We start from the raw sequence: 23,625 nt of genomic DNA on the forward strand, positions 1-23,625 counted from the left end.
GCTATATAGTTAATGGTGAACGCAGATCTACAAGAGGGGTTGCTGACTTGCTGTAAATTCAACCACTTACAAACAGTAGCAGTTTTCCTAAACTTTTTGCGTCGTTTTTGCAATCGAAATTTTCTTGCCTGCACGTGACGTTTTACAGAGCTTAAAAGAAAGTCGTCCCCTTTCAAAAATATAATAATTTATGTGAAGTTGCGTGTATCATAATGGAAGCTTAAGTATCTTAACATGCGTCAGCACCATCAGCACATGACGTGTCTCTTTTTCTTTCATGAAAACATAACTGGTAACTCGCCGAATGTGAAATGATTTCGCTTCTGTTTGGCCAGGTGTTCCTGTGGCTTTGATGAATTGATAGAATTCTGAGTCACGGAGCGTGACATATGTATTTAGATATTTGCTGATTTCTTCACTCGTTATATGGAAAGCTGCGTTGCAGACTATAAAACTACTTGAAGGCAATATACGAAATATGCGAAGCACTTTAGTGCATAAAATTCTAGGTACAAGAACGTAATGGCTCTATTGCTCATTATTTATTTGTTAGCTGAAACCGGCATTACTTCCTGCGTACTGTACGAAGATAATTACCACTACGCCGACCGCCAACATGTCAGCGACGTGAGTTCAATACGTTTTTTTGGTACATATTCATATGCCAACGGCGTTGTAGAAATTTCTTTTTAATGTCTAGAGAGGTGCTTTTTTTTCGGGGGGGGGGGGGGGGGGGGGCAAAACGTTGACGGTTAGCAATACACTCTATTTAAACATGTAGAAGAATATGTAAAAGGGCATGGGGTGATGTTGGGGGCGAAACTTTATTACCAATTACCAATGTATACAGAGTGGCCGCCTCCGCTTGAAAACGCCCGCTATCCCTTGGTCAGCGTCGGCATTTTAGGCCAGCTGGAGGAGGCTAATCTGTGCCCTCAGAGGCTCGGATTAGTTCGGCTTCGTTATGAATTTTTTCTTTTCATTTGTCTAATAGAGTGCTACCGAATATAAGCTACATGATTCAGTATCTGGTGTTACGCCAGGGTTTGGCTTCGCTTTTGGAGAGCGTTAGATCTGCAAGAATGAATCGGGGACAGGCGAACCTAATGAGCTACAGGATGTCTCTATAAGAAGAGAACCTGTAGTTCTGGGAATGTATGGCGGGTGGGCTGCACGACCCAGCTGGCGGGGGAGCTACATGCTGGAAAACAAAGGTGACACATAAGCTCCACCTTGGCGATCAAGGAGCGAAAGCTTAGACGGCTCCCATTGTTCAAGTATACACTTCAGCGGCCGTTAACGGGGTCCGAATTCACAGGAAAAAATATTTTCTCCTGGTTTACCTGTATAGTCATTATACTGATGCTTTACTGTGAGCGTAGCACGCATGTGGCCTTGTGACTCAATATTATTAATGGACGTACGTTCTTACCCGAATGCACAGAAGAGACGTTTTTCCTGTTGAAGACAGCACTGGAAAACGAGGCAAACGAAGAAACACACAACACCAAGCGTTAACTCCAAACAAATATATGTTCGAAGAAAACGGTCAATAAATGCTTTTATATGTAGGAAAAACTATGCAGCTTCCTCAGCTTCCTATACAGGTTTCTCAGAAACTTTGTAGTTAAAGAAGAATTCGTCCTGGTTCGAGGAACGAACCCAGGACCACCACCTTTCCGGGGCAGACACTCTACCTACCGATATAATCAATATAATCAGCTGATCGGATGATAGGGCGACAACGATTGATTGCTCCCTTATTAAAAATATACTCCATCTTGGGGGATTCCTCTAGATATTCGACCAAACGTATGGTGTAAATTTGATTTTTAGCATCCATACTATAGATTGCAATGTCCGCACCAGCTCTTGCATTTGCTGATGAAGGTATTAATGATTCTTAAGTTTGATTTCTGTAAACTGAGGTAATAGCTCTGCTTTGCTATCCCTAGAGCCAATGACATATTTATCGACTGCCGGGTCTCCAGGCTGCTTATTGCGTCCCTGCTAAAAAACCAGAAGTGCTAAGGGGCAATGACCTCATAAAATCTCATCTAATCGCATAGACTCTCGTATGGTGTTATCATAAAATATCATACATAATTTATAATAATGTACAAGAAACTATGCGAGCTTATGCAAATATATGCGACTTGTACGTGATTTCTTATGTCAATTGAGTGAGATTGTGTGCAAAATGGGGGTTATTGCCTCATACAAATTTTTTTCAGTAAGGGTGCCTTGGCACTGACGTCGCACATCAGTAAATAGTACCACGTTCTTACGTTCCCCATTGCCGATTCTATATGTTGGTTGAAGCTTTTGACGTCTTAGTAATCATGACTACACGTAGGTGCTTATGCTTGTGCAAGATTGCATTTATACCCCATATTAAGCTCGAATAGGATGCCTGCCACCTGCTTATTAATAGCATAAAATTTTTCTATGTTGCCAGCTATATGCTTATTGACCAGAAATTCTACTCCTTGTCCTCGTTTCTCCGGTAAACTTTGATAACAATATGCATTCCCTCCTTTTAGTGTAGATGCCTCATTCGGCCTTCTAACCTCACTAAGCACTAAAAAGTCAAATTTTAAGCATGCTCGTTCCTCGAAAATTGATGCTACCCGACTGAAAAACCAAACGTTCTAAGTGGCAATAACCTCATAAAATCTCATATAATCGCATAGACTCTCATACGGTTCTAATCATTATTATAAAATATCGTACATAATTTATGATAATGTACAAGAAACTATGAGACGTTAGGCAATTATATGTTACCTGTATGTGAGTTCTTATGTGAATTGAGGGAGATTGTGTGAGAAAATGTGAGGTTATTGCTTCATACAATTTTTTTCAGTAAGGTAAGCTAGCCTCATAAGCTGGGGTTCTAGGTAGAAACATTGTCATTGTCATTTTATATTGGTGGCCTGTACGGGGCCAGAATGTCTCAGCACCTTCAGATAAGATACTATTCTGAACACAGCTGGTGGTCAGTTGCTGCGCGACCGCTGTGGACTGAGAGCTGCGTGTTTCTTAAAGTATTGGTAGGAGTGCATTTCCCGATGTGTTCACCGGCAGCAGCTCGCACCTCGAAGCTGTTTATGCAATTCCATCAAGACGCGGATTTTTTTATCCGTTGTAGGATGCGCGGCACAGTGATGCGAACCATGGTCTTCTAGTACACGAGGGGGAAGGTCTACCTCTACGTCAGCGCTACATCTGCCTATCTGAAAATATTGAGATGTAGTTCAATACAGCGCTCGAAGCTTCCAACCTAATTACTGCATTTGCTTGTCTGAAATATACAGTCCATTAAAGCGCTCTACGTTTTCAATGTCACAATTTGCATTTGATTGTCTGAATATATGTTTATTTTACAGTGGCCTATGTTTCCAATGTCAAAACCTGCATTTTCTTGGAATATTTGATATGCAGTTCATTACAGCTTCCTAGGGTTTTAATGATCATACTTCATTTTCTTGATTAAAATATGAGTTTTTCATTTCCGCTCTTGTGGGTTTCCTTTATCTGGCGTCTTCTCAGAATAATGCGCGTCACCCCCGTATAGAGCACGCGAGTGCTGGCCTCTGAGCGGGGCATGGCGTAAGATGCGTCTGAGCATGCCTGGCAACAAAAGAGGCATCTATTGCTTTTTCGTTCCCATAGCAGCGGACTGTTGCGCAACGAATTCGCCTCGCCACCATGCTTTTTGCCGCTGCGGTCTTTACGTCTCGCGTGAAAAAGTGGAGCTGGTATTTTAAGCCCGATCATGTGGTGTCGCTTCCGGACCAAAGGTCCTCATCAAGATTTATAGAAAGCGCCTCTTCGCTCTTTATCCTGTGCCCAGTCACCTGTGTTTTAGGGCGCTTTGGCCCAGCAGTAGCAGTCGAGCGAAATAATAAAAACGCCCACATCATGCGCTCAGCGTGATTGCAACGACGGATAAAACACGCGGCAAACTAACGCACAATAGCAAAGCAGAACACAGTTTTCTCCGCGATGACTTTCCGAGTAATAAATGAAGAACACGTGGCTATAGTTTCTATGGGTCGCACGGCGTCACAATAAATGTGTCTTTACAAAGCGTCCTATGAGAATGGTCATTAGAATTGTTCAAGCTAGCTACAGGCAAGGCAGAATCACAGATACGCCACGAAGCTATCCAGAAGCTATATCTTCGGAAGAAGACAAGAGGGTTGTGCCGTTAACTCTGCCAGATTCATTACTCGGTACTCGGGAACTAAAAAATAAGCCCGGTTAAAGAAATATGAGCGCTTCCACCATCCGATAATAGCTCCACGCAGGTGGCATTCGCAGCATCATTTCGGTGCAAAAACGCTTCTAGAAGTGAAAATTTGGATCAGCTGCGGAGACTATGACTCCGCGAAATTGGCGATCGGTTATATCTTGAAGAGAAGAGGGTTCACTCACTGGCAAGGAGCCCAAACGTCATTGAGAACATATTGGGAATTCTCGAGGCTAAGCAACTGGGCTTAACTTCCCCGACAGGAGATAAATTGTGGTATGCCATACAAACCAAGTGAGAGAACCTGCGGCACACACCAAGTATAGTTCGCGCGCTCTATGACTACTTTCCGCGATAGATTGAAGCATGCAAAGGTGCCCAAAGAGGACGCGTGGGCTACTGAGCAGCCAACCGCCTTTAATGTATAGGATTTGCACGTCAATCTCCACCCTATCACTGCGACTTGGGCTTCGACACGTTCTAAAATTTGTGGTCTTGAAGACCAATTGATTTCTATTTGTCGGGGTAACTGAATATATTGTGATACATCCGCGAAAACTATTAGGTTTCTATCATATTCTGGTTTTTCAGTTATTACTGTTATCTACGACAACTTTGTAACAAAATGACACAAATAAACGTTTTTTTGTCGAAGCGTAGGAAGTTCAATTTTTAAGATCTAAATAAACGCATGAGGGTCGCCGGAGAAAGGGTAGGCAGCGAACGCGATGGTTAGATGGCTGCCTCGAGGCACTGCAGATGAAGTTATGTGATGTTAGGAAGATAGTGAGAGACCGGAAAGCGTGGCGTGACATGGTCCATAGGGTTACGAAGAATCGGACACGACTGAACGACTGAACTGAACTGAAATAAACGCATAGCCTGCAGCTGGAACGGCCGGAAAAGGTCCAAGAATTCTCATATTCATTGTATTCACTTCATTCTATAAGAAAAATCGGTCTTAATAAACCCTCAATCACGCACACTGTATTCATCCTTCACCAATAAAAAGGGGCTTAATGCAATACCATTTTGAGAGGAAAATTCGTAAGTGAAATGGTGACTTTTTTATATAATAACGCCGCTCGTAGCTTCAACGGCTGCTTCAAATCACGTGCGAAAGCGAAGCTTCCTCGGCTACACGCAGAAATGGCGCTGCGTCAACGTCCGCTCGGCGGGGATGAAAGAGCAGGCCTTTTCGGTAGGTGTGGCCGTGCAATTTATCTGTAGCCCAGAATACGCCATTTAACGTCGCTGGCTTTCTCCGGCATGCTCAGGAGGCCGCATGTCGAGCGCCCACAAGAAGCGTGACGCGCACTGTGTGATCGGTCTATAAGCTTGAAAAATGAAGTCTGATGTGAATATAATCATTGATGTGTTATCGGGTGGAATAGAATATGTGTGAGGCATCATAACAACAGCATTTAAAATGACTCTTTATAGTTTACAGCGGTTGCTGAGTTGATGTTCGTGATGAAGCAGTCTAGAAGTACCGCAGTGTTGCCTCGACCCGTCTGCCAGGCGATGATGAAGTTGAATCACGTCAGTAGCGGGGAGTTTAGATACGTCGTTTACTTCGCCACTGAGTCAGCTCGAACAAATCTGTAAGTGCTTCCAGTATCTCTATTTTATCTGTCCTGGACAAAATTTATCTGCTTATTTTATTGTAAATCTGCTAACTATTTTCCTCACCTCTACATGTAGGAGGGCGTTTGTTACTACACTTAGTATCGGCATTACGGCCGCTGAAAATGGCAACCGTCACCATCCTAATACGCTGACATTTCGTACATCGCAAAGTAAGTATTAGCTCGATAATGTAAAGGCTCCATTTATTAGTAAATGCAGCCCAGCTCTTGATTAATTCGTTCATTTATTATTACCATTAAGGCCATATGCATTTTAACAGAGTGTCCGTACTAGAAATTAAATATATAGAAATATTATTCCTGGTAATAAACCCTGAGTTTGGAGTCAATAAAGAATTCTGCTTGCTCAACAATTGTGAAAAATCAAATATGCGTCTCATAGAAATTACACTTCCAATACGATTATAGTTAAGAATGATAAACCGAGGTCTGTAATTCTGCACTGCCATGAGTAGATGATTACATCCACTGTGATTTTGAATCCTAACAGCATATTTTACAATTGCCGTAGCTTTTTTTTATACGCTACTTTTACAATGAATAGTGTGATGGCGACATCTTAACCAAGGTAGTCTAGTATGCTGATTGCATTATTATTTACAGAGTTGATGTTGGGTGAAAAAGTGAAATATTAATTGATTGATCACTGAGGTTGTGGCATGACATCAAAATACGTCAAGATAATCTGTAGCAGGAGTAACGACGCGCGGGCGAAATGTAAAACATTAAATTTCTTAGAAATATAATGCATTAGCCATAAGGTATCGTCACAAATTCACTACAGACAATTATCTCTAGCGTGACAATCATTAAGAAGTTTGTAGTTTGTTGGAATTTGACACATATTTACATGTGACCACCAAAAATTCAAAATGAGGCTTTATTGTCCCCTGAAAAACATCATATATCATTTTAATCTCAAGCACGGACAACTGGAGCAATGCAATTATCTCTTGCGTGAACAAACTTGAATAAATAATAATTAAGAGACTTGGAATTTCTTTCAATGTTACGAAATAATGAATATATCACAAGCTCTTGGAGTTCGTTTTGCCATACAGGTAAAATGCAGGGAAGAAATAATATTGGAAACAAGACAGGAATCATTGCAACAAATTTAGGGTAGCAGTAGAGTCGATATTAGATTAGTATAGCTTTTATTGGCTACAATAATTAACCGGATATTCTTTCTATAATTATGAGTGGCAAGTACCTAAAACAGTAAATCACTCTCTGTTGGTTGCTTGCTTTGCTTATATAGGGACTGTGAAGACCAGAAACAAACTTTCGGACATGGCCCTTCACTATATGTTTTATTTAAATAACCTGGTTTAATTTTAAAGCAATGTAAAACCTCAACTTGGTATCAAGCCGGAACCTGTGATCTCGTAACGCTTAAAATATGGTTTGCGCATTGATTATGTGAAAATAGGACATTTTATTATGAGTTGTTTGATGTCGTTATCTTCTTTTGAGCACGCACCCAATTTCATTTTACATTAAACAAAATGAAAATAATAAGCTGCAGCCAGCCATCATAGTCTTTAAATGGTTAAGGCAGTCGAATGCTGTGCACAAGTGTGTGGAAAATTCCGTACGCTGTTGACAGTATTCGATGCAGGCGAAAAGCAAGGCGCCCTGTGCTCTACGATGTCAGTGCAAGTACAATCCCAGTCGGTCGAAATTTCCTTAGTGCTCCAGTGCGGCATATTTTATAGCCTGAGTTGCTTTGGGACGTTAAGCTCTATTAACAGATAAAGAATTATTTAATCTGGAGTACCTCTGTCGTCCTATCTGCATGCAAATGAAATTACCGATGCAGAAGAGCAGACCAGGAGACCTTTGTATTTTAATAGCAATATGAACAGCTTGATCATATCAACCAAATTTATTGCAGGGTTGCTGCACGAAATTTATAAGATTTTACTTGCGAGACAGTGACACATTACCCTACGCAACTCGTAATTTCTTAGCATATGTTACCATAGAAAAGGAAATGTGTTAACATTCTACTTGGAGTCTATTATAATGAGCAATTTTTAAAGCCCATTTAGGCAGGTATAAACCTCCTGTTACATATAATTGGTCATTACCACAGAAGAAGACATTGCTAACAAAAGCATGTAGCAAATTGTCAGATATGTTCAGATAGCTTGCCAGAAATTCGAATGTCTTATATATGCAAATAGAAAGCTCATGGGATGCCTCGGTTGCCTAGGGTAGGCTATGTGGTCTAAACTAATTTTAAATGTTTGAGGCACTGGGAAGAAGGGCTTCACCCTGAGCTGCTCATGGTAAGCATGCTCCTCAGTATGTGCAAAGGACTCCACTCCAGAAAGATATGTTCTACAGTTTAGACCCCACCAAAATGGTCGCAATGCAGAATGCTTGTCTTACTGAAACATTATCAATTCTTTGAATATATATAAAGTAAAGGCACTCCACTTTGCCACAAAAAACTATTGGACATGATAACCTATAGGGGAACAAAACAAAGATGATGTCTTATGTAGTGAAGTTTAAATCGAACGGCTATATAAACTGCAATTATAATCTTCTATTATGGCTGAGCCTGAAGATTACCATAATTAGACTTAACAAAGCTACAATTCTGCACTGATAGCAGTGAAAAAGAGCAACGCAACTAAAAACTGAAAGCAATTTATAATTTCATACTGATTTCTTGAGAAACTTAAGACCGCCTCCTACAAATCGACTACCAATAAATGTTTGAAAATAAATACTCACACATTACCTTCAAAAAGACCATATTCTACGTGCTCACTGAATCACATTACAGCAGAGTACAATGAAATCCTTCCTATATGACATATGTATGACTACTCGAGGCTTTAATGCTGTTATTTAATGGCTTTAATGCTATTATTAAAGAAGAAAGAGAGAGAGAGAGCAGAAAAAGAACGAGAGAGGGCTCGAGAGGAAGCCGAGGAAGAAGGAGAGAGGGCTCGAAAGGAAGCCGAGGAAGAAAGAGCGAGGGCTCCAAAGGAGCGGGAAGAGGAATTTCAGCGGGAAAAGGAATTACTTTCTATGAAACATCAGCTCCAAAACTCAGGGAACAACAACAGTTTAGCTGAAGTGCATAGCCCCAGTGAAGGACACAGCAGCTTGCGGACAGAGGCAACTAAATTGATCCCGAAGTACGACAAGACAAGAGACAATCTCGACGCATTCATCTTGCGCTTCGAAAGGATCGCTATAAATGCAAATTGGACAGACAGTGAATGTGCTACCTTCTTGAGCACTTGCCTTAGCGGCAAACGATTAAGCGTATTTGGGGAAGACTTCCACCTGAGGATGCAGGCAGCTATAACAAGGTGAAAGCTGCATTACTTAAAAGGTTTAGATTTACGACGGATGGGTTTCGTGAGAAATTTAGGACTGGAAAACCTATGGACGGTGAAACGGCAACACAGTATGTTGCGCGATTGAGTCATTATTTTGACCGCTTGACTGAACTCTCAAAAGCTAAACTAGAGTTTGGCGCACTTTGCGAACTCCTAATTAAGAAACAATTCCTGGGCAGCTGTCACCCTTGTCTGTCGCTTTATTTAAAAGAAAGAAAGGCGCATACATTGGACGAAATGATGGATCTCGCAGACCAATATTTGGAAGCCCAGGAAGGCGAAAATTTGATCAAGACTGTAAATTCTGAAACCCCTCGAAAGCCCGATTTCCGGCAGACACATTCTAGGGTAAAGGCCCCCCGAGGTGCTACCTTTGCGGACAACGCGGCAATTATGCACCTACCTGCCGCAAACTCGCAACCAACAATCAATCCGCGTGTTGGAAATGCGGACAGAAAGGCCACAAAGCGATGTCATGTCCCGAAGCGAACAAGGCAGCTCCGCAGGCGGCATGCGCGAAGGCTCTGTCAGAGTCAGAATGTCACCTGGATGAAGAAGATGCCGATGGCTTTGTAGAGCTGAAGAACAGCAAGAAAGTCCGCGTGGTGCACGGCCCAGAGGAGGAGGAAGCCGATGAAGTTGGTAATCGGAAGAGGCACAAGGAAATCCGGGTGGCGAATGCCGTAATACATGCGCAACCTGGATCTGCGGTGAATCGGATGCCGGTTTCGAGGCGAAAGATAGGAAGAAAATCAGTTTCTATGCTACGAGATACAGGTAGCAGTGCCGTAATCGTTAGACGCAGTTTAATTGATGAGAATGATCTAACTGGTGAGAAGTGCCCTGTGAGGCTAATTGACAGCTCAATTCAGTTGCTACCTGCGGCAAAATTTGAAGTGCAGACGCAATATTATTCTGGAAAATTGATAGCCCTGTGCATACAACGCCCTATCTACAATTTGGTGTTGGGAAGTATCAAGGGCGCAACATTTCCCTAGAATCCTGGTCAAAGTTCCGTGCCTGTGTACTGCAGTGAACCTAAAACGAAAAGGGCAAGGCGAGGCAAGCAAAGCCCTGAGAAGCCGGAGGAAAAGCCCCGAGAAAAGAACAAAGAAGAGGCAACTGTTGTATACTTTCCTCTTGAATGATACCTGTAAACTGCTAATCACAATCTGCGAGTGCTTGCCAAATGCGCTCCATCCCAATCATATTCTTCTTGTTATTCTCTTTTTATGGTCCGGATCTGAGGTTACTAACTGTCCTAAGCAGACATATTAGCTGCTACTTCCAGTGCTTAGCTATCTAAGGTAAACTGCGGTTCCTTCCCGAGGCTGTTGAACATTACCATAGTTTTCTGCATATTGATTTTCAATGCCACCTTTCTTCTTTTCCTTTCTAGGTCACCAATCACTCTTTGCAGTTCATCTCCTTAGTTACTTAGCCAGGCAATGTCATAAGCAAATCGCAGATTACTGAGGTATTCTCCATCTACCCTTGCCCTAACTGATCTCAGTCCAAGTCTCCGAATACTTCCTTTAAGCAAGCTGTGAATAATACTGGGGAAATCATGTCTCCTTGCCTAGCACTTTCTTTATGGGAATTTTGTTACTTACTTAATGCAGAACAATGGTTGCTGTTCTGCCACTATATATATCTTCCAGCACTTTCACGTACGGTTCGTCTCCCCTCTCATTTAGCAATGCCTGCATCACCACCGAAGTTTCTATTGAGTCAAATGCTTTTTTTTAATCAATGAATGCTGTGTATAATGGCTGGTTATATTCCGAGCATTTGTTTATCACCTGACTGATGGTATGCATATGATAGATAGTACAGTACCGTTTCCGAAAACTTGCGTGATCCTTTACTTGATTGCTTTCTAAGGTTGTCCTGATTCTATTAGCGATTACCTTAGTAAATACCTTGTACGTAACAGACAGTAAGGTGATCGGTCTGTAATTTTTAAGGTCCTCAGCGTCCCCTTTTTTATGAATGAGGATAATATTTGCGTTCCGGTACCGTCGATGACACTAGGCAAGGCGTATACAGGGTGGCCAGTTTTGCTAGCACGATATCCCCCCCCCCCCGTCCTTCAACAAATGTATAGTTATCTGATCCTCGCCAGCTGCTTTCCCCTTTTTCATATATATATATATATATATATATATATATATATATATATATATATATATATATATTATTGTTACATGGTGGCATGGCAAGCTGTGTAATGCAGTGACAAACGGGACAGAACGACGCGGTGCCAAGAGGGTGAGACTCGCAATAAAGGCCAGTGTGCATTGCGCGAGCTGTTCGCCACGCGCCTCTGCCCGCTTCGTCCTCTTCATACCATGACTCGAAGCCCCGGCACAATTTTCTCAATTTATTGCTTGAAATCCGGTGCATGATTGGAGGGTGAAAAAAGGCGGACAAAAGGAAGACGAAACGCTTACCCCCGCGATAAATGAGAAGACGTGAGTAATTCTCTTTCCTGGGGCACCATGTCTAGTGTTTACCGTTTACCGAAGGCCAATGCCATTGGGCATGTAGAGAGGCTAGAGTGGAGGTGCAATATTAGCTTCTATAAATATGGGTTCACTTCGGGTTGGAGTCACTCGTTTTGGTTTTCGTCTTCCCCATGGTGTGTTTCTTGGTCCGGGCAGACGATGGTGCTGAGGAAAGCAGCAAGTCTAATCGGTTAGTGTCGAGTTGGGAGAGCCGGGGCATCAGATCCAAGGCTGCCATAGCCGACGACGAATACGAGCTGAAGGCTTCGCTTGAGGGGCAAAATGAACGATGACATACAGAGCACCTGTACCAAGATGTTATGTGGTGGCGAGGGAAGCGATGAAATGCATAAATAGAAACGAAACAGAACAACGTTATTGCATGATGATGAGATTGCTTTAATGGCCATCGGGCCTGGCGCGAACGCTCCATCGCAAGCCACTGCCCGCCCCGTCGTCTTTGTAGGAGTATTAGTTTATTCGTCCAGTCGTCGAGTTCTTTTGTGGGACCATTGCTCTTGGACATATAGACACAATATAAGCTTGTTAAGTTTTTTTGTGTTTGTAAAGAAGTTATTAAAACTGTTCAGCTATAATTGGATGTTAGATATCTCACTCATTCTTCAGTTTCTCTTTATATAGGAGGCCCTTTTATTTCGTTCAAGCTATTGTACGCCGACCCGCATAACGGTTGTTTTATTCTTGTTACTTTTGGAGGACTTGGTGGAAGAGGTATGTTTATTTTTCGATATTTATGATAGAATATCTTCAAATATTAACTTTATGAGCTTGAGAAATTCAGATGCTGTAAACGAATGGTGCTAGCTATTAGCTATTATTCAGTGCGACTTCATGGCTCGAAAAATTCTAAATATACTGCTTCTGCGCACCAATCATTCAGGTACTTGAAGTCAGCAGTACGCATGGTTGTGCGCAGGTGGTTGTTTTACATGTCACTAATGATAAGTCGGTGCATTTAGTGTCCCGGCATAATACGAGCAGCTTGCTCTACTTTTGATAGTCTTTCCAAGCCACCTAAAGAAGTGTGAGTAGCCGAACATGAAATGCAAGAAGCCGAAGAGCAAATACGTCGTTTTTATGAGCACAGTTTATGATGCTTATATTGCCTGAGAACAATGGCTGTCAAATTTGTCGGGAATAAAATACTTCATTGTGGGGTATCTACATATTTCACCTGATCTCCCTACTACTGCTCCTCATGAGCACTGGCCACATTTCACTCTAAATTCCTTGCGCCGGCTTAGTGAGTCGGCCACGGTCACTCTTATTCTTATATGATGGAACTGAAACTGTCAGAGCAATTCCTTTTCTATCAAGGATGCAGAGGTAAGTTTGTGTGGTATCTGAGGCTGAATCAAAGTTCAGCAAAACAATTTCTCGACGCTGCTACCAGAAAATGTTCCCCACCGTTCATGTTGTATAGCATGGACTGTGGAATATAATCAAGGAAGATAATATACAAGCCAAAATATTTCTTCCTGGTCATAACGGTTCCAACATGATTTACATCAGTTCATATGTGCACCTTAGTGACGTGAAAATAAAAACCTAGAATCCTGTCAGATGATAGCAAGATAAAGAAGCGTACATAGCATAATAATCCTACACCAAGTGACGAATGCTTACACATCCACCTCTGTTGACAGTGCACTAAAGTGACCAATATCTCTATGTTTTTCGATGAACAGTTTGCCGGTTACTGCAGTCAAGCCGAACAGTGCGATTTGTGATTCCACGGGAGTGTATACGAATCTACACGCAGAACTGCCCAGGAGAAACCAGGAATATGTACCACCCAGGCTGTGGGACGCGACTCCCGCACATCGTGGAATGGGGCAGGTGAACTGCCAAATGAGGCCTATAACTCTTCTGCACCAAAGGCACTACTTGAAACACATGATATAAGTAAATTCATCATTCGTTAGGGACAAAAAGAGTATGCGTCTCATTTTTTTTTCATTATGCTGCAATCACCGAGCCCAAACCTAATTGTTGGAAACCATGACAACCTTGTTGTCAGAGTTTCTGTCAAGGTTCACATGGTAAAATATTTTCAATGATGTTTACTTTCAGTTTGGGCGGGAAACCACGATTACGCGAAGCAACCAATGTTTTAATTGCTGACGGTACATCCTTAGAAAATATCAATACAATTAGAACGGCTAATTACAATGGAAGAATAACATTATTAAGCAAGAGTATAAGCTGATTTATAAAAATGAATTTGTAATAAACTGCAAAATGAATATTCAGGCAACGAGACAGTGCGTACATTTCAGTCGCAAAAAAGACACGCTATATCTGCGCTAGCAAGACAAACGCTTGCATTTACTTACGATAAAAGCAACTCCGCGATGGAACAACCGTGTTGCTGTATGGTAATGTGCGCACAAGGGGACCGCCATGAGATCGTGATGTGCTGTTCACTCTATTCAACCATATTTTGGAATGGAAACTAAATATTCCTGCATTTTACCGAAACATTACAAGGCGCAGCGGAATGAAATTTAATGGTTGTCGTATCAGAGCACTCACGCCTCAAGAGCGCTGATTTTGTAACTGTAATAACTATAATCCTAATGACTTGGAGTGCGGTTCCAACTCGTATTGGAAAGCAACACCAAAATAATTTCCATCAGCTTTAAGATAATCGATCGCGGCTTCAGTATTGTTTCTTTCAGAAAGCTTATAGCCTGCTCTTCTGAGCCCTTTGTAAGCTGGCAGCCAGTTTGGCTTCATTTCATTTCGTTGTAGTGGTAGTACCGTCAAACGCAAAAAAAGACGGGCACTTTAAAATGCGACGTCTGTATTAAAATTAAAGACGGCCGTGTCAGAGCGCTGCTAAATGCTGATGTATCCGAGAACATGAACTGAAAAAATGACACAAATATTCGTGTAACGAGAAATGAGCAAGGGAGGTGAAAGTACAGCTACTGTTATAAACTGCCTAATATGGAAACAAAGAGCGTGGTGGTGTGATACGGCATAGCGGCGTTGTACGCTTGAAGCATGCTAATCTAAAAGGAAGTGAGCTAAGCGCAGACTAGATCAAATCCCGTGGCTGTCTCAGCACATACCCGACCTCTTAATTGCCGCTTCTTAAAGTTTCACACTCTTTAATATATGCCGCATGAACAGAAATAAATGCACCCGCGACGTGAGGGCACAGTGATTAAAGTGCTCGACTCCTGCGCCCTAGGGTGTTGGATCAAATCCCGGCTGCAGCGGCCACTTTTCGGTGTAGGCGAAAAGCTATGTTCCCGTGTGTTGGGCAATGTCTGTGCAAGGTAAAGAACGCCAGGTGTCCAAAATTATCGGAGCTCATCACTACAGCATCTCTTATAGCAAACATAGAAACCAAACAAAATTATTTTGCCACATTAATAATATTCTATTGTGATATTTATTCAAACGCTTCCCACTTCTCTGTAAGGATTTTCAAACTAATTTCTTGCTAATTACTATTCTTTAGTAATTCCATAGAATACTATTCTATAGGGCCAGGAACAAGTTGTTCCCTGACTCGAATCCTTCCTGTGAGATGCTCATGATTTTTCGAGGCTGCGATGCTTGAAATGAATATGTGTAAAGATATCCGTGTTTTTCGATACATTCCAGAGGCGCGCTCGTGAGTTTTAGATCGTGATTTTTAGGAATCAAATGGTCGACAGGGATGTCTGCGCACATTTTGTAAGAACATACAATTTCAAACGCTCTACCTCTGAAAGCCAGCCATAGGTATTGTTTTTATGTCTCAAACTGTCTGGCTACAAACGGCCGATACCGATACCACCGCACAATATTCTTCAACAAGAAGGTTGTATCGCTTTGGCATTGGTTGCAAGCAAGATGCACCCTCAGCGTCGCTAGGCTTGCAATAATGGACGCCGCCAACGCCGTATACGCCGATACCGCCGGTTCTGACAACGAAGTTGAGAATAATTTTATCTTAGGTTGCTCAGTATAGGATGCAAGGTAAGGAAATAGCGTGCTATGTTTCACACTTGATGGTTAATGACAATTGGTTAATGACAATCCCGAAAAATGACAGATTCAACCAATAAGTGCAGCACGTGGGCCAGCTCAAATCGAGCTGGCCTCTGCAATGTCCGCGCCGGCAAAATTCGGATATTGTATTGATTAATCGACATGAAAATAAACCGTTCATCAATGGAGCGGCACCCCCCTGTACAAAAGTAGTGACCATTAGTGATTTTGGTGTGCGGCCCACATTTGGACATATCTGGGTCGAATATGAGCAGCCCTATTTGGGCTGCTTACAAGGAAACGAATTGGGACCGATCATGGCACAATTAGGCCACCCACGCCGGGCCCTTTTAGGCACAAGTTGCAAATACCGCATGCGACCCGTAGGAGCTGCTCTATGGGCAAAGAACGGGCTCCACATCACCACTTGGGTTTTAAGGTTTTCCGGTTTTCTTGCGAGCTTTGTTCTTATAGAAGTTTATGCTTGACCGAGGAGGCACTCTTCTAAATAGAAAACAGCATTTACACGGAATCATTCTTCCTCAGCGGAAGTAAATTTGCTGCATTATTGTGTTTTGATTAAAATACTAGATGGTATGGGCTACTACACGAACTTTAATGAAGCAAGCAGAAAATTATAGGGCTATTTTAGACATCGATATAACGCTCTCACTCGAGTGACGCAGGTTTTCTTCAAACAACAAACAATACTTCTCCTTTGAGACTTCTTCCAGCATTCTCCTTGTAATCTCACTGAATTGAAAGTCTTTCATAGCTTCTGTGAATAATCCTTTTACGTTTTCCCTGTGGGCATCATATAGTAGCCTGCACTTTATACCATGACTGTACTTACCACGCCCGTCCATGCAACTTCTTGAAGCTCGCGGTATCAAAACTAATTTTCGCTCAAATTGTGCTGGGCCACCTCTTTAATGGACAGGATAAAGAATAATTTAATTTAATAAAGATTAAAATTATTAATTATTCTAAAATGTTTTAGGCGGCTAAATCATGGCAGTTGCCTAAAAGGAGACCGGTTTTTATGGAATGTATTTGTAAAACCAGGTTGGTTGGTTGGTTGATTCATGGGAAGGGAAAGGCGCAGTATCTGTCACACTTGCTCTGTGGACACCTGAACCGCGCCGTAAGGGAAGGATGAAGGTGGGAGTGAAAGTGGATAGAGAGAAAGGGGGGTCGTAGTGGAGGGCTACGGATTAATTTCGACCACCTGGGGATCTTTAACGTGCGCTGACATCGCACAGCACACGGACGCCACTTCGTTTCGCCTCCATCGAAACGCAGCCGCCGAGTAAAACCAGGACAGATTCGTTTTAGTTCTTACTTAATACACCCTTCATTCCTTGCTGCATTTTCAGTGCACTTTTCCCTGATTCAATGAAATTATAAAGTGTATTTGCAATAAACCCTTTGTGCGCAACGTCTCCTGCTTTGCAGCTAAGTCAAAACTTTGAACTTATTAATATTTCCTTAAACCTAGAGATAAGTGTTCACGTTGTTGAAAAAAAGATACACTTTATCTTGCAGTTCAGTTCCACAGTTGATCTTGAGCCAGTGATTTGAAGATGTTCCACAAACTCAGACGTGCTCACCAAAGATTTTCGCCTCATGTATATGGCTAATCTTACTCCCCTTTAGGCAGTCGATTGAATCGGGGATCTAGATATTTTTTGCGTAAATAGTAGGGCAATGTTTGTGTTAGTAGACACGTAAATCTACTTTAAAAATATTCGGCGCTGTATTCGGCTGCTTGCAAGATGCACATTTGATTGCCAGGTGTCTACACACGGTAAAAAATATTATGCAAGTAATATAGAGAAAACAGTGTTCCATTCATATGAGTAAATTACAAAATTGGTGAAGTGTGTCTTCATAGACAAGCAAGCTCTGGCACCAAAGCAAAAAATATTAGGTACACGTTTCTGCACTGCGAGATCCTAGAGGTGAAATGCAAGGCGATATCGAATGAAAAAAAAAACAGTTCCTAAAACATCACTTTAGAGCACGACTATTTGATAATAATCAGTATACAATAGTTGTATCTTACCTGTTCTCACCTATGGGGCTGAAACGGGGAGGCTAACCAAGAGGGTTCTACTTAAGCTAAGGACAACTCAGAGGGCTATGGAACGAAAAATGGTAGAGGTAACATTAAGAGATAGGAAGCGTGCAGAGTGGGTCAGAGAAATAACTCAAGTTACTGACATTCTAGTGGAAATTACGAAGAAGAAATGGGCATGGGCAGGACATGTAGTGCGAAGAGAGGATAACCGATGGTCGCTTAAGATACAAACTGGATTCCAAGGGAAGGAAACCGTAGCAGGGGGCGGCAGAAAGTTAGGTGGGCGGATGAGGTTAAGAAGTTCGCAGGGGTCAAGTGGATGCAGGTAGCACAGAACCGGGTTAATTGGAGAAATGTGGGAGAGAGGCCTTCGCCCTGCAGTGGGTATGGTCGGGCTCATGATGATGATGATGATGATGATGAGTAGTGGCTCATTGGCTTCGGCGCTTGACTGCTGATCACAACGACGATGTATCAAATCCTATCCGCTCCGGGCATGTTTGGTATAGGCGAAAAGCAAGCCACCTCTGTAAGGTGTGTGATGTCGGCGCATACCAGATTACTGCAGTTGGCTGATATTTTTGACACAATCCACTAAGGTGCCCTTTGCAGTTTGAATACTGTGGGATGGCTAACCTTCTAGAAACTATGACTGCATACTAGATTTTACTGAAGTCGTTATAGTCATAAGTTTGGTATTTACTTTTCTAGAAAATGACTCAGTGGCCGCAAGGTTGTGTACATTAGCTCTTACACAGTTTAGTCTACGTGGCAGCAGGTGGGTTGTCTTTGCAGCAGTTAAATATGATGGGTCAATTCCAGTGCATATACATAAGGTCTGTGAAATCGCTAGAAGAGGCGTTTTATTTAAACCTCGTTGTCTTGACTTTATTGTGACGAAGAAACAATAATGAATTGGACTGAGATACGATGACCCTGAAGTGTGCGCAATTACAGGGTGGTACTGTATTTCCCCCTGTGCCAGATAAGACGGACTGGGTTAACTGGCTATATCACGGTCCTTCGTAACATCTTGATGGAGGCTGCAGTTAGATCTCTGTACCCCACGCTAGATCTCCGCATCGGTCGCCGGATTGAACCGACCAACATCTCCACTGCAGCCGACTCAGCAACTACCGCATCCTCTCCAATAGCACCCCAAGCCGTCGTCATGGTCAAGCCCTGCGTTCCTGCCCCATTCTGTGGCACTGACGACAACGTCGAAGTAGACGACTGGCTCGACGTGTACGAGCTCTCCAGCGCGAATAATTTGTGGGATGCCACTCTGCTTGCAGCCAACCTTATATTCTTTTTTACTGTCACGACTAGCAAGTGGTACGTCACACACGAGTCGGAAGTAACTTCAGGGCAGATTTGTAAACAAACGATGCATGACCTCTTTGGTAAGTTTATTGTGAACCTGCTCACCGCCAAAATAGACTTGGTGTCACGCTCGCAAACGGCCACGGAACCGTACATGGCATACATACAAGGTATTCTAGCTTTGTGCTTCAAGGTTTACAAGGACAAGGCTGAAGAAGACAAAATCGACCATAACCTCAAAGGTATATGCGACGACACCTTTAATATTTGTAAAGAGTGTACAACCGTCGATGCCGTGTTATATCCCTATCAAACGGTCAACTCAGAACTACCTTGAACTTTCTTATCCTGAATAAGCGCTAGGAAGTCATAGGGAGCTTCGTTCCAAGGAGTCGTCGCCGTGTTACACGGCCTGCAATGAGCTTCTCACAGAAATCGCCAGGGCACCATTCGGCACCATTTATTTTGTACAACCACGTACCAAATAACGCTAAGAACAGGTCGTATATTTTTACACTTCTCTTTTCTTCGCAAAATGCAATTATCTACACATATCGTTGTAAAATAAAACACATTTTTTTAAACCAATGACCATGATCTAAACATCGTGTTTTGTCCGCTCTGCTGGATACCATCTGCAGAGTTTGGGATTTGGCGACCCCACCGCTGCTCTCGTTTGTCGTTTTGTTCACAGTGGTATTGGTAAGCTCATTTTATGGTGCATTTTGGTCGTCTAACGACTGGTAACCATATTGTGCTACTGTTATGTCCGCTGTTTCCGCGTGCGAACTGCGAGCGTGACTGCAATAGATCAAAACAAGAGACGCAGGCGCAGTCAAACGAGAGTAGGGTGCTGTTGCAAGAATCAAACACAACTAGTCTTATGCGACAAAAACCAGTGTATTTAGGAGCAAAAATAATTTTATTGAAAAACGTTCATTTTGCGATTCAGAAGTAAAGCACGTTGAAATCGAGAGTACTTCCTTCACCCTTCAAGGGAGTTCACGGATCTCATTTTGCTAGAAACGTCCTTACACTTCCTTTCCTAAACGACTGCCGTCTGACCCGGCACGCATCTTCCTCGAGGTAAAGACGACCTTGGGCGAAGGGAGCTGAAAGATCTGCCCTGCACGTGTGACAGGGGCATTATAGACCTGTTGGCTCTTCGAACAAGCCAAGCTTCGTCGCATATCGCCTCCTTCTGAGCGGCTGCCAAACACCGCTGCTAATTCCACCTGTCCTGATTCAACGACGTTAAAGCACCCGTCTCCAACAGATAACTTCACCCGCACCGTGCGCCCAGAATTAGAGGCACTGGCACCTGCGGTTCCTCCTGTTCCTCCACCACCTTCTAACTACGCTGCCAAAGTTTCCTTGTTAAAAGGGGTCGCCCATCAAGAGGTTGCTAGCACGAGAATCTCCATAGGGCAAACATGAACGATACAGCACGGTTCCGGACGTCCTGTTATTGCCTCTACCACTTCTCCGGAATAGTTTCTATTCTCGATACGGCTCTCGACATCCAGCTGACTGGCGCACACCTGACAATCATCCGATATGTTTTTTCTGTCATCGTGTGGGCCATACTTCCCGCCTCTGCTGTAACACAAGCCGTTGGCACTCAGCACTCCGCTTCTTGAACAATCGGTATGATTTTTATATTACACCTAATAATACATCCCATTTTCCATCTCAAGCATCCGACCAAGCGCCCCCCGCAGCATTCTTAGGTCGTTCACCATCCCCGCAAGGCCATCGCTCCAGCTCTCCAATTCTTCGCAGCAGCCCATCACCATCCTATCCCGGCCACTTCGCGGAAACCTAGGAAATGCAGCTCCCTGAGGTGATGCTGCATTTTTGACCCGGACTGCAAATCCTCTGCCGACCTCTCCTCTTCGAAGTAACTTGTTATTATTTCTGTGAATGTTGTTTCAGTTCCTGCCTTTATCGACACTGGTGCCTAAGTATCTGTTATGAGCTCCTCTTTTCTCCTTCGCCTAAAGAACGTAATGGTCCCACCAGCGACATCCACCACCCGCGTAGGCAACGACAGTTGTGCCGCTCCAGCCGGAAGGTTGTTGTGATCGGGACGACTCCCCTGGCTTTCAACAAGGCGCTCCACGCCGCCACGACGGGAAGGAAGGACCGCGCAGCAGCCCGCGATGCGCACGGACAAGATTCCGCGGCGAAGAAAAGAGGGAGCACGAAGACTTATGTTTCCGGTGGCCGAGCAAGGCTGATCGCCCTCTGTGCTGCGCCTTCTCCGCGGTCCCTTTGAAGCCTTCGGCGGGACCGCTCTGTTTCCTGTGAACTGCTGTGTGCCTCTATCGGCTTTACGGTGACAGTTCGCCGAAAGACAAACGGCGACTGCGTCGGAGCTTTGGAAGCAGCCGTGCCAATGTGTTTTGTACTTTTTCGATACTTTTTTTTTTCACACTCTCTCTGAACGAGCTACGCGCCCCTATTATTGTTCTCGTGGTTAGGGCAGTCCCTCTCCAAAAAGAAACGAAGATGGTCGAGCATTGAGTCTCTTCATTTAGGCCCCGGAGAGCTCACGGAAGGTCCAGCTCCTCGCAGCTTCGATCCCAAACCACCGCTCGGGCACAACAATGTGTGCTGCTGGTGTCAGTGTTGCTGATCACCATACTTCTGCCCTTTTCACCGTTCTGTACAGATGTCCTCAATACATATTACTTGGGCTCGACTTCTCATCTGCTCATTCCGCCCTCGTCGGTGTTCTGCTGGTCTTCTACGCCTCGATCTGCCTATCTGCTCTAAGGACCTATCAAACCACCTCGTCCTTGCTATGCCAAATTCTATACCACACCACCAGTCCTAGCGCAGTTCTGCCCGTGTGCTGCGACAAAACTACGCACCGACCCAAGTAGCCATGGCATTGGAGCAATCCTTGATCACCGGCAAAGTGATTATTACCAAGCTATCGCTTATGCAAGTCATCTATTCGACCCAGAAGAAAATTATTCCATTACTAAACATGAATGCCTCGCTCTCGTGTGGACTGTTGTCAAATTTCGTACCTATTTATTTGGACATTTTTCGTTTTACAGACCCCCTTGCGCTTTGCTGGCTTTCTTCTCTTAAAAACCATACTTGCCATCTCGGACGCTGGGCATTGCGACTTCAGGAGTACACCTTCTCGATAACTTATAAATCCGGTCGACATCACTGAGATGCAGACTATTTGTCCCGTTATCCAGTTGATTTCCCTCCTTCTTCCGAGTGCGGATTTGACAACTGCGTCCTCTCAATTTCCAATTTTTCTAATATCGGCCATGAACAGAGCTCAAGTGGCTTACTTGCTAGAATTATTGAACAGCTCACTACCAACCCTACGCATCCTTTTTTTTTTGCCCCACTTTGTGCTCCAAGGCGATATCTTGTAACGCTGCAATCTGCGCCCCAAGGGTTCAGAGTTCTTGATAGTGTGCCGCAACACCTTCGCTCTACCGTTCTAGAGTAACTGCATGAAGCACCAGCAGCTGGCCACCTCGGTGTTACCCGCACCTATGACAAGGTATGTCAGCGTTTTGTCTGGCCTGCACTTTATCGCTTTTTGCGGCTCTTATAGTAGGTTGCGAGCAGTGTCAACAGAGGAAGAAGCCCTCTGTACATCTCTAAGAACGCTAGCCAATATCCATCACGTCCACTCCATTTTGGTGTCTTAGTGTTGACCTGCTCGGACCATTTTCAATTTCTTAATCAAGAAACAATAGGATCGCTGTTGCGACAAAATATTGGGCACACTACGTCTTCACCCGAGCCATACCAACAAGCTGTGCGACAGACGTCGCCGACTGCCTTCAGAATGACTTCATCCTGCACCATTGTGCTCCCCGACAGGTGATACCCGACCTTCGTCCCTTCTTCCTGGCAACAGAAGTCAAAGAAATTCTTCCTTCATGCTCTGTTCGTCATAACTTTTGAAAAAATTACCACCCCCCGACTAACGACGTCACGAGGTGCTCTCTATGTGCATCTCCGATGATCATCGAGATTGGGATGTGAGCCTACTTTTTGTGACCTCTGCATATATCTCGATGCGTCACGACACCACTGGATATTATGTCTAGCTTCTTTTGGAGCAAGATACAGTGCTTCCCTGCTCCCGAGTTCTTCCATGCTCCCGATGCAGTCAGCCGTTACATCCAAGACACAATTCTCCGAGTTGACGCCGCCCGTCAAATTGCCCGCAGCCGACTTCCTGCCTGTCAGGAAGCCCAGAAAAGCAGTTATGACCGCCACCATCTTGATGTTCAATATGCACCTTGCTCTTGTTTCGCTGAGGTTCCCCTCCCGTCGTGTCGGCCCAAGTGAAAAGCTGTTGCCGTGGTACAAAGAGCTTTACCTTGTCGTTCGCAAAGTCACAGATGTTACTTATCAGATCGAATTCTTGGCTCCCAAATCCCCGCCACCCGCC

General features: G+C 43.6%; 1 protein-coding gene across 3 annotated transcripts; it reads left to right on the plus strand.

Moving 5' to 3' along the window:
• Positions 1-397: 397 nt before the first annotated feature.
• On the plus strand, positions 398-13,731 carry LOC146174005 (uncharacterized). Of its 3 annotated transcripts, none has more exons than XM_084583280.1 (5): positions 398-627; positions 5,699-5,859; positions 5,960-6,054; positions 12,419-12,508; positions 13,560-13,731. In XM_084583280.1, the coding sequence occupies exons 1-5, from the start codon at positions 523-525 to the stop codon at positions 13,700-13,702; spliced, it is 594 nt and encodes a 197-aa protein (XP_084439406.1). In that variant the 5' UTR covers positions 398-522; the 3' UTR covers positions 13,703-13,731. The 3 variants fall into 3 exon arrangements, with proteins under 3 accessions (XP_084439406.1, XP_084439407.1, XP_084439405.1); XM_084583279.1 differs by having other exon boundaries at positions 401-627; positions 13,486-13,731; XM_084583281.1 differs by lacking the exon at positions 12,419-12,508 and having other exon boundaries at positions 13,486-13,731.
• The last annotated feature ends 9,894 nt before the right edge of the window (positions 13,732-23,625 follow it).

This window comes from Amblyomma maculatum, chromosome 11 (genome assembly GCF_055883805.1).
Source record: "Amblyomma maculatum isolate TAMU_Amacu chromosome 11, ASM5588380v1, whole genome shotgun sequence".
Lineage (NCBI taxonomy): Eukaryota > Metazoa > Arthropoda > Arachnida > Ixodida > Ixodidae > Amblyomma > Amblyomma maculatum.

What these genes read in the sequence shown, in the direction of transcription:
- LOC146174005 (XM_084583279.1), top strand. Translation starts at nt 523, where the DNA reads ATGGCTCTATTGCTCATTATTTATTTGTTAGCTGAAACCGGCATTACT. An exon ending in GACATTTCGTACATCGCAAA is followed by an intron (nt 6,055 to 12,418) that starts GTAAGTATTAGC and finishes CTCTTTATATAG; the next exon opens with GAGGCCCTTTTATTTCGTTC. An exon ending in TGGAGGACTTGGTGGAAGAG is followed by an intron (nt 12,509 to 13,485) that starts GTATGTTTATTT and finishes TTCGATGAACAG; the next exon opens with TTTGCCGGTTACTGCAGTCA.